The sequence below is a fragment of the Enhydra lutris genome, unplaced genomic scaffold (assembly GCF_002288905.1).
Source record: "Enhydra lutris kenyoni isolate GAN:26980312 unplaced genomic scaffold, ASM228890v2 scaffoldscaffold110, whole genome shotgun sequence".
NCBI lineage: Eukaryota > Metazoa > Chordata > Mammalia > Carnivora > Mustelidae > Enhydra > Enhydra lutris.
Window position 1 is genome coordinate 720234 of NW_019154194.1, and position 11327 is coordinate 731560.

Below are 11327 nucleotides of genomic sequence, written 5' to 3' on the forward strand. Positions count from 1 at the left end.
CTGAACCCCCACTTCATATGTCCAAAACCAGACATTTGGCTCTCCAGTATCTGGCCTATTAGACTAAGGAACCCCACAGTCCTCTGACATCCCAATCATGACAACCACATCCGTCATCTCTGCCTTCCAAGCCAAACAACAGACCCTAGTCAGTCTGTCATTCCAACGAGGCCACCAGACTTATAGTGTCTGTCAGACTAGTCAAAGGGCCCCCCAATGTCTCTTACCTCAAACCGAAGCCCCAAACCTGTCATCACCCCAAAACAGATAACCAGCACTTTGGTCTCTCTAACCCCAAACTGGACAATTGGTCTGTGCCCCTGACACCCCAAATGAGAAAACCATGAGTTTCAGACACCCCAATGGAATCCACCAGACCCCCAATTTCTGTTGCTCCAAACTAGTCACCGAACGTTCACCCTTTATCCCAAAACCTTAAAATGCTGGAGTCCTCGCAACTAGATACCATCTGTCTCCCCAAACTAGATCTTAAAATCCCAGCCCCCATCACCCCAACAAGGACCCCCATCTCTGACAGCGAGAACAATCCCAGTCCAGGTCTCTCCCAACCAGACAAAAGAGTCCCTAATTTGTCACTTACCATTTGGAACTAGACCCATTGTGTTGGTTCCTAACCCTAAACTACACAAGTAGACAGTCCCCAAACCTTAAAAATGCAACTCCCTGGTCGGGGTCACCTCACACTAGCCAGTAAGACACCTCCATCGGTGTTGTCCCAAGTTACACAGCAGGACCCCCAGGCTCCAGGTCTCCAGACTAAACCACATGGCCTCTCTCTGTGGCTGTAAAGGAGACAAGAGGCCCCCAGCATGTCACCTCCAGCCAAGGGGACACCTACCTTGTCCTCCCAAACCAGGGTCCTAGACTCCCAAAGTCATGCCCCCAAACTTGCCACCTAGATACCACACCCTTTTCCTATCGCCTGAAGCTGGGTAAATGACCACTTGTCTCTGTCACCTCAAAGCTGATAACAGATCCTCTGTTTTTCTGTTACCCTAAACTGGAAACTGTCACCCCAAAATAAGACAACTAGAGGCCCCAACTGACATGTAAAATGAGGTGTAGGCACCCCCTGGCTCTGTCACTCTGTACTAGACAATGACTTTTTTTTTAAAAAAAGATTTATTTATTTATTTGAGAGAGAGAGAGAGAGAGAGAGAGAGATGGTTGAGGGAGCCTAAGTTGGGGAAAGGGCAGAGGGAGAGAGAGAAGCTCAAAAAGACTCCCCACTGAGTGTGGAGCTGGACAAGGGCCAATCTCATGACCGTGCGATCATGACCTGAGCCAAAATCAAGAGTTGAATACTTAACCGACTGATCCCCTCAGGCGCCCCTGTACTAGACAATTAGATCCCTGTCCCTGTCACACCAAACCTGGATCCACAGGCTCTTTAATAATGAAGTCAACAACCAGGCTCCCAGTTCGTCACTCCCAACCAGCCAACTGGACTCCCAAGATCTGTCACCAAAACAGACGACTAGACTTTTGTCCCCTTGATGAGACACTGAGCCCTTGTTTTCGTTGCCCCAATCCAAACCTCACAACCCAAGGTCATTCAGGAGGGAGGCACAGGGAATGGGCCTCCAGTCTTGACCACCCCCATGGAAACTTCTGGTTTGAGGCATCTCAAAAACCCGACATCAGAATTAGGGACCTGTAGTTAATCACCCCCAGATTAGGCCTCTGGGCTGTCTCTCAACCTCCACCATCACCCCACAACCCCAGGCTGCTGACCACTTGCCTCTTGGCCTCAGTCCTGGTCCTTGGGCCCCTGGCCTTGTCACCTCCAAACAAGGCAGCCTGACCACATTCCCCAGGTTCAGCAGTGTAAATGGGACGTAGTGACCGCCCACCTTGTGGGCATGAAGACCATCTCCCTGGGGAGCACCGGCATCTCCATCAGTAGATGAAATGCCCTCTACAACCCCAGAAGTGGGATTGGGAGCAGGCCGTGTTGTAGACCCAGGGGCGTGTCTGGGCCTGGGGCTCTTAGGTTTTATTTCCCACAAGTCCGGCTGCAGACTCTCTTTCCCTGGAGATCTGCAGGAAGCACTTTTCCGCCCTCGGGTGGCAGCCACTGGAAGCACACCCCTAGTGACCGGCGCCATTGTGGGCCCCAGCGCTCAGGTACCTGGGGCTCATCCTTGCCTGCTCCCTCCCACTCAGTTCCCAAGCACATCAGTCATTAAGCTCCTTGTTCTGAATTTGTCTTCCCTGTCCCTACTCTCCACTCCATGTCCCTGCCTCATCCTCCCTGGCCCCATTCCCTTTAGCCCATCCCCATACAGAATCCCAAAGGGAGATTTCTGAAATTCACACCTGGCCCTGTCCCCACACTGTTCAACACCCTTTCATAGTCCACGTTACCTTAAGCTAAAATCCAAAGACTTTCTCAATGGCTTGCAGGTCCTGTGTGATCTGGTTCCAACATCCTCCCCACCACCATCTCCTACAGCTGTTCCCTTCACTCCCTTCACCCAGCCACAAGTGCTGCCTTGTCACTGAGCAGGTCCCACCCCAGGGCCTTTGCACTTGCTGTTCTCTCTGGCTGGAATACTCTTCCCCTGGCCTTCCAAGGAGCAATTTCCTCATCCCAGGAAGGCCCACCCTTGCCATTCTGAGTGAGCCCTCTCCTTCCACGATTCTCTAGCCTTACCCAATCCCGTTTACTGGCTTCACAAGCTTTTTACTTTCTGAGTTTTCTGCTTGCTGGGTGTTTGGTTCATGTATCACATGTGCCTCTCCCACTGAATGTGAGCCGGAAGAGGGCAGGGTCTCATCTGTTTGTGGGGCTTTTTGCCCAGTGTGCCAGCCGCCGTGTCCTGGAGACTCAGGGTACAACCCACAGATGTCACTCTATATTTTCTACTCAATCACATTTTCAAAGGTGAAGAAAAAAGTGGAAATAATAAATTTACCTGGAGGTTGCCTGGATGGCTCAGTCCACAAAGCATCCAACTCTTGATTTCGGCTCAGGTCATGATCTCAGGGTCCTGGGATTGAGTCTCGCGTCGGGCTCCCTGCTCCATGGGGAGCCTGCTTCTCCCTCTATGCTCTAATACATAATCTTTAAAAAAATGAATCTTTTAAGAATAATAATGATCTTACTTAGTACCTATTCAATGTACTACCCTTCCAACATATAACCAGTACAGAAAATTATTAGTGAGACATTACACTGTTTCCTGGTAAGTGTTTGGAATCTGGTGTTGATTTAACCCTCGAGGCACATCTCAGTTGGGGCCAACGCGTTTCAAGGGCTCTGTTGCCACAGGAGGCAGAAGGATTTCAGAGCAACACCGAGGACTCTGTGGGCACTCCATAAAGCGCCTGCTCCATGATTGGTGAGTGGGTGAGTTTTGGGGATGATCGGCAAGGCCAAGGAGGCGAAGGGACCGCGTTGCAAGGTGTTGGCACTGTGGCCCAGCTGAGGCCGCCTGCCCACTGCTCTCTCTGTGGCCTGCCTCCATGTCCCTCCGGGTTCCCTGAAATGTCATCTCCTCGGAGAGCCCGCCACCCTGCTTTGCTGTCCTATCTTGTCCAGTGTTCTCCTGGTCAGGCGCGGTCCCACACAGCAGACTCTGGACATTACGGTAAAAGGCAGGGCTCGTCCCTTCCATCTCACTCAGGGGAGAACCAAAGCCCTCACCGAAGCCTGTCCGTCCTCCACACTCCCCCGTGAGTCCTCCACAGCCGCCTGGGCCTCCTTGCAGCGCCCTCCGCCCAGAATGTTTCCCTCCTGAGGATCTGCCCCTGCTCCTTCACTCAGCTGCAGGGCCTCGGGGAGGCCTTCCTTCATCTGCACCTCAGCTCCAGAACTTTCTCTGTGCAGGACAGTTAACGCAGGGGGCCATCCTAGAGAAGGCTGCTGGCGTGGTTGAATCCTGGCTGGTGTCTGGGAACGTGGATTCCAGGAGGCGGCTCCCCGGTGTCCTCAATACAAATGACTCAGTGTCTATACTTGTTCGTGCAGATGATACTGTTTACGCTGAACACCTGCCTTCCTTTCTGGGAGTGTGGAATTTCCCTAAGTGCCAGACAAAGGGTGCTTATGGGGTCACTTCCCTGCAGAGGCCGGGCACTGAGTCTCTCCTGAGCCTCCCTGGCAGCCGCCCTCACTGCTGCTGCAGGAATGGAGCACAGGGTGTGGGATGCCCCCAGGAGGACGCTGGGAAGCTTGAACCTGGCTTTCTCTCCACTGCCTCACGGGCCTTTCCCCTTCCCTGGTTTTGCTTTGTAGCCTTTCATGATCATGAATTACAGCTGTAGGTCCAACGGTCTGTCTAGTCCTTCTAGCAATTCACTGAACTGGGGGGCAGTCTGGGGCACCCCTGGCTCACTGCCCCCCCCCCAGCACTTACCACCATTTGCCATCCAATCTTGTATTTTAAAAAGTGTTTATTTGTTTATTTATTTAAAGTAGGCCCATGGCCAGTGTGGAGCCCAACTGGGGGCTTGAACTCACAACCCTGAGATCAAGACCAGAGCTGAGATCAAGAGTTGGGCCCTTAACCAACGGAGCCATGCAGAAGCCCCATCCTCTCCTTTGTAGTCCTTCATCTTATCAAACTCCCCATCCAGAGGACCCCTCCATCTGGGTCTCTGCAGTCCCCCACACCCCTGCACAAGCCAACAGAAGACCCTGGGAGAGTATCTACTGAATGACAGCTGTAACAGTTTTATTTCCACAGCTGGAATACCCCACCCCACCCCCATTCCCACCCTCCACCCCACCCCGGGGCTTGGGATGGCAAGGAGGCCTTTGACCAGGAGCACGGGGCGGTGCGGGGCAGGGGCAGTGCGGGGCAGGGGAGAGCAGGGCGGGGGCGAGTGGGGCCAAGGCAGAGGGCTCAGGAGGCTGGAGGGTCCCCCTCACACAGGCTCCATCTGCAGCTCTTCCCCGTCCACAGCCTCGGTCTGGTGGAAGGCGGCGTGGGAGCCGATCACCACGAGGGTGGCTCCTGCAGGGAGACAGGCAGTTCAGGGTGTCACTCCTTCACCTGCTCCCCACCGCCCGCCTGCCCACCTGGGCATCCCAGAGCCTGTACTCACCCAGGACCCAGAAGACGGCAGAACCTGCGCCGGCCAGCCAGAAGAAGGGGAAGGAGACGCCCCCGGCCAGAGCATACTGATGGGCTGGGGTTACCTCTCGGCCTGGGGGTGCAGATGGCATTGGGGCAGCTGTTCCAACACTCATATCTTCTCCCCAAGAAACCCCCGATAGCCCACCAACAGTCTGGTGTTAACAAGCTCTGGGAGCCTCAGGATCGTCCTCATGCCAAGGCCCCCTAGCCTGGGTCTCACCCGTTTCTCTGACGTTCCCACTGCCCACCCGAACAGAGCACCTTCCTTACCACAACCGCCCACCCCAACCATGCTCACTGCCCTTCAGCCCCACTTCTGCTAGGAAGCTCCCCACCTCCCACTCCCCCAGACTACGGCTCTCCTGCTCCCATCCCAACTCACATACACAAGGAGTCTCAAACGGGTCACCCAAAGGCCAAGTCTGATCTGTGGATGTGTTTTTTGAGTCTGTACTCTGTTCCCCAAGAATCTGATTTGGGGCTGCTGGACTGAGCGATTTCACATAAGAATATAGAGTTCTGGCTTCTTGGGGCAGACTGGAGGATAGGGTCTCATGCTCCAGGCGCTCCCTCCATGCCCTGTGCCTGCCTGACATGCCCTCAGGTGCCAGCCCACCCGTGTCACCGACAGAACAGACAAGCCTCTGAAGGACCCTGACTTGGGTCTTCCTGCTTGACCCCAGCTCTTCCATATCGCCACTCTGAACCTTGAGCTTCCCCTGGGCAGAGACGCAGGCCCCTCTTTAATCCCAGTGGTACCGAGGGCCAGTCTGGGACCACAGGAGCCACAAACCGGTTTCCCTCTTGGAACAGTCCCAAGATCTTTCTGGCCCCGCCCCTGGCAGCTGGAAAGGACAGGGGCCCAGATCTAGGCCAGCGTAAGGTCGCCACCTGGTGTCCAATGTGGGTACCTGCAACTGATGCTTTCCGCGGAGAGGCGAGGGAGGATGGATGGATGCGAGGAAAAGGAGGTTTAAAAGGACAGGAGCCAGGTGAAGAGTTGGTTCTGGGGTATCTCTAGCTTTAAGATAACCAACTGGGGGGGGGGGGCTCTGAGACTGGGTGCGAGCACCTGGTGTGTCTGAGATTTTAAAGGATGGAATTAGGGGGAACCAGTGTAAATCTATGCTTGGGCAGACCGGGGTCTGGGGTTTAAGGCTTGTGTTCCAAGACCAGGATTTGAAGGATCAGGGAACCGTCTGGACAGGGGCTTTCTCACCAAAAAGCACAAACTTGGACTGCAACGTGCGCAGATAGAGGATGTAGCAGGCGCCAAAGAAAACTGCCAGAGCCACCAGCAGCATGGGGGACGTCACCCTGGAGAAGGGTAGGGAGGCACTGGTCAGGCGGCTAACCACCTACACCGGAGGATAGGCCAGGCAAGACCAGGTCACATCCGGTCACACTGTGTCCCGGCCAGGCTGATGGGGCAGTACGAGCCGGGCCCTTAGGTGAAAAGGTCTGGCCGAGCCGTGCCGTGGGGGCGGGGACGACCAGCGCGGGCTGGGCTCTCAGGTGGGGGCGCGGCCCGGCCCTGCCCAAGGGGTTCAGTGCGGAGCGGGCGAGGCACTCACACACAGTAGAGGATGAGGCCCAGGAACACGAACACGTAGTTGCTCTGGTAGTACTCCACGTTGCGAACGAGGCGCTGGCACAGCTCGCCCAGGTTGCGGGGCCGCGAGAAGCGCCGCTGGTCCACGAAGGAGCCCCAGGGCCGGATGGTCGCGCGGCGCCGCTCCAGCCACTCACGGCCCGCGCCAGACGGGATCAGTTTCGGCAGCAGGGTCCTGGTGTGCAGCCCCGGGTCAGCCGTAGACCGGGGTTGAGCCCGGATCCCCCAACTCCCCCACCCCCCGAGCAAGAAGGGGGCCGTGAGGGCTGGACTCTGGGGCCCTGAGGGGAAAGGGTCCAAGCTTTCTGAATGCCGGAGGAGTAGGGGGCGGAGGGTCCAGACTCCAGAGTCCTGGAATTGGAGACCAGGAGCTCAGACTCTAGAGGCTGAGGCCCGAATTCCCGGGACCCGAAGGAGGAGGGGGCGGAGGGCCAGGTCTCCCGGGTTTAGGTCGGGGTGGGGGGGCTAGAGCCGGCTTGCTCACGTGGCGCTCAGCCCTTCCGGCTCGGAATCCCTCTGTTGGTCCTTCTCGGTCGCCATGTCTGCGTCCTGAGGGGTAGAACCGCTATAACGAGCCCAGCGCCCTGCAGATCCCGGCGGCCCGGCCCGAGCCTGGCCCCACCCAGCGGAGCCGACGTGGCGACGCCGTTCTGGAGCCGCCGGGGGCGGTGGATCCGCCGCCGAGCACTGTGGGAGTTGTAGTCCCCATGGTGTTACGGAGGGTCTGGCTCGTGAAACACCTTGGGAGACGCAGTCGCGTAAAGTAACGCTAAGCCCCTCTGGGTATTGTGGGAATTGTAGTTCCAGAAGCGGGGCGGGTGGTGGTCAGGAGTCGGGGTGTCCTGGGAGATCTAAAGGCAGAAGCAGTCGTCCTGTACTCCCTCCCCTGCAGAGTACAATGGGGCTCGTGGGGAACTGTCGTCCTGACTCGGGTGCATAAAAAACACCGGGGTGGAGCCCATTAATCTGCATTCCTAACAAGTTCCTAGGTCATGCTGATGCTACTGGTCCACGGACCGCGTTTTGAATGGCGAGACTGTAGATAATTTGTGGAAATCTATTCCTTTCTGGAGGCAGAGGCTAATGACAGGGCCATGGTTGCTGGAGGGGTATCTGAGGTGGAGTGCAAAGCTCCCCCCCATACCCTTGAGCTCCCAGGGATGGAGGGGTTAGGACTAGGGACCTTGGGATACCCCCCCCCCCCCCGCCCCCCAGATAGGAAGAGGGGGTTGGGAAAGGGTTGAGAATTTATTTATTCGCTGGGGTGGGTGGGCGTGGGTAGCAGGGCAGAGGGGGAGGGAGAGAATTTCAAGCAGGCTCCAGGCCCTATGCGGAGCCCAGTATGGGGCTCCATTTCGGGACCTCAAGATCCTGACCTAAGCCAAAATCAAGAGCCAGGTGCTCAACTGACTGGGCCACTCAGGTGCCCCCAGGTTTGAGAATTTTTGAAAGAGGGATTTGTTATAACTGAAAGAACTGGGATTCTGGAGTTAGAGATGAAAATCTAGGCTGTGATGATCTCCCCGAACCTCAGTGTCATCATCAGGACCGTGGAAACCCTGATAGTACCCCACTCATGGGTTATGATGATTCGGTTAAATGGTCCATGTATAGTGCTCAGAGGGGTCTTGATACCTGATATTCTTCAATAAATGTTAGTTGATGTTGTTGCCATTACATCACAAATGCTTTGATTATATCTAGAGTTACACCTTCTAAAAAAATTATTTTAAGTAATCTGCATACCCAATGTGGGGCTCAAACTCACAACCCCAAGATCAAGAGTCCCACATTCTGCCAGCTGAGCCAGCCAGGTGCCCCTCACCTTCCTAAATGTAACAACGATGTTAGGAACTGCTGGCCCCTTGGATGTCCCAAGGCGTGGCTGGTATCTGAGCCATGGGCTTTTCTTTTCCCTGGTTCCCACAGCCATGGCTCCCTCTCAGTTCTTGACCCTGCCCCTGAGTGAGTAGTGGGTAAATGGCCAGAATTCTAACAGGGTGCACCAGAAGAGCCTCAAGAAATGGGTGTATGGGGGCGCCTGGGTGGCTCAGTGGATTAAGCCGCTGCCTTCGGCTCAGGTCATGATCTCAGGGTCCTGGGATCGAGCCCCGCATCGGGCTCTCTGCTCAGCAGGAGCCTGCTTCCTCCTCTCTCTCTGCCTGCCTCTCTGCCTGCTTGTGATTTAAAAAAAAAAAAAAAGAAGAAAGAAATGGGTGTATGGAAGTATCAGGAAGCCTGGGCTCCCTTACCTGGACTGAAGTTTCAGGGCTTGGTGGGACGGTTGAATACCCCCGTGGAATATCCAGGGTACTCTTAACCCCAGCTGTCTTCTGAGACCCATCTCCCTTCTGGTTTGGGCTATGAGGCCTGCTGGTGGGCGTTCTCATGAGGTGGGGGAGGCAGCCTCTGCCATAGGGGCTGGTACAGCAGTAGGCAGGGAGGGCCCCTGTGTGGGAAGGTCCCAAGCCAAAGCTGAATGTTTAAAGATCAGATTGGCTCGGTCCTGTTTATTTCCCCTTTGTCACCCCCAGGCCTTTAGTGGAATCTTGTTCAGGCTTCCCATGTGGGTCTAGCTAGTTTCTGGAAATCAAAGGAGGACTGTGAGTGCACAATTAGCCCAGAGCATTAATGGGGGAGCAGCACCTGAGTTCAAAGAGATGGGGGCAGCAGAGGTGAGAAGAGCCCCCAAGAGGGAGATGAATCTTGGGGAACGGAGAGTGGGAGGCCTCCTCCTACAGCCAACCTTGGGGAATTTGGGTTTGCTTTTGTTAGGAGAGCCGGTTGGGTTTCTTTATAGGAGGTGCTGAGCAGTATGGGCTTTGGACAGTGGTGTCCAGAGCAAGGATATTGTGGGGAGCAGCCCTCTGAGTGGGGTGTGGGGAGCTCTGAATCAGGGGATCTCAGGAGATGGGGCCTCGGCATAGGGACAATGTGGGAGAGGAGCCCCTTGAAACTGGGATTGTGGGAGAGATGGGAGGGTCCTTGAGGCAGGGGATGGTAGGAGATGGCAGGGAGAGGGGGCCTAAGGCAGGTGGGCCCTGAATTAGGGGGATGGTGGGAGATAGGGGGGCCCCTGAAAAGTCTGTGGGAGATGGGCTCTGACCCTCCAGTCTGAGGCCTCCTTCCTGCCTCTTGGATCCCTGGAGGAAGTGGAGCTGGGAACGTAGGAGGACCTCAGCACAGACAATCAGAAACCTGGCTTGTGTTTCTGCTGTGTGACTTCAGGGAAGTCCCTGCCCTCTCTGGACCTTGGCTGTCTATGGGAGTACAGGTTGCCCCCAGTATCCCAAACGGAGTGTTCCTAGGAAAACTGCCATAAGCCAAAATGGGGTAAAGCAAAGAGTAGCCCCACTTTCCAGAAGTTCATGCCACTTCGCTTTGATAAAAGACCTACATTAGCACCCGTTTTCGCTGAATGAAAGAAATCCCAAGAGGATTTTCACTTTTCCGAAAAAGGCCATAAGGCCATTGGGCACTAATGTAGGTCAATGTAATTGTCGGGTACGGTGGGCGTGTGCACACACTCACACTCACGTCTTGGGGTCGGTCAGAAAGTCGGCCTGGAGCCAAGAGCTGCCGCAGCCCAGCCAGGAGGGCTGGAAGTCAAGCGCCGGACAACAGCCGGTGGGAATGCGGGATGACCCGAGAGCTCTGGGAAGGGTGTGGCCGGCTTTTATTAAAGCGAAACACAGCCTGTGCCACCCGCAGCCATCCCTCTCCTAAGCATGAGCCCAACAGAGACGCATACACGAGTCGTCGGAGGACACTGTTAGAAAGGTCCTAAAGCAACCGATACGTGGGACAATGTGGGTGACTCTCACAGGGGTGCCGAGGACAAGAAGCCGGACACACGCGACCACGTGCTTGTAGGATTTCATTTACACGAAGTCCCAGAACAGGTGCAACTAAAGGATGACGACAGAAATCAGAGCAGCCTCTGGTGGGGGAGGGGCGCGGGCGAGAAAGGGGCATGAAGGAACTTTCTGGGTGGGTGGAAATGTTCGGTACTTTGATCTGGGTGGTGGTTATGTACTGTAGGTTTTTTTTTTTTTAAGATTTTATTTATTTATTTGACAGAGAGAGATCACAAGTAGGCAGAGAGGCAGGCAGAGAGAGAGGGGGGAAGCAGGCTCCCCGCTGAGCAGAGAGCCCGATGCGGGGCTCGATCCCAGGACCCTGGGATCAGGACCTGAGCCGAAGGCAGAGGCTTTAACCCACTTAGCCACCCAGGCGCGCCCCGCTTTTTTTTAAAGTAGGCTAGAGCTCGAACTCATGACCCCAAGATCAAGACCTGAGCTGAGCTCAAAAGTCTGATGCTTGACCAACTGTGCCACCCAGGTGCCCCACAATGTCATCTTAAAAATCATTGAGCTGTGCCTTGTGCCTTTAAGATTTTGCACTTCACTGAAAGTTTACCTCAAAAAAAAAAAAAAAAAAAAAAAGAGCGAGAGAAGAACACAGCACTTAAAGGTTGGACAACTCAGGGCACTCAGTGAATCACCATCATCACCACTGTCATCTTTGTCACCAGCATTGTCCCCCTCCCTTCCCCTTAGAGTTTGACTCTCTTCCTCTGCCCTGTTCTGATCCCATAATCCCACTGCCCA

General features: G+C 55.2%; 1 protein-coding gene across 1 annotated transcript; it reads right to left on the bottom strand.

Annotated features, from left to right (window-relative positions):
- Positions 1-4735: 4735 nt before the first annotated feature.
- LOC111139501 (Rab acceptor 1) lies at positions 4736-7345 on the bottom strand. Its single transcript, XM_022491782.1, has 5 exons — positions 7202-7345; positions 6680-6892; positions 6325-6422; positions 5074-5175; positions 4736-4982 (listed from the first exon to the last, which is right to left on the bottom strand). Exons 1-5 carry the CDS (start codon positions 7255-7257, stop codon positions 4894-4896), a joined length of 558 nt encoding a protein of 185 aa, XP_022347490.1. The 5' UTR covers positions 7258-7345; the 3' UTR covers positions 4736-4893.
- Positions 7346-11327: the final 3982 nt, after the last annotated feature.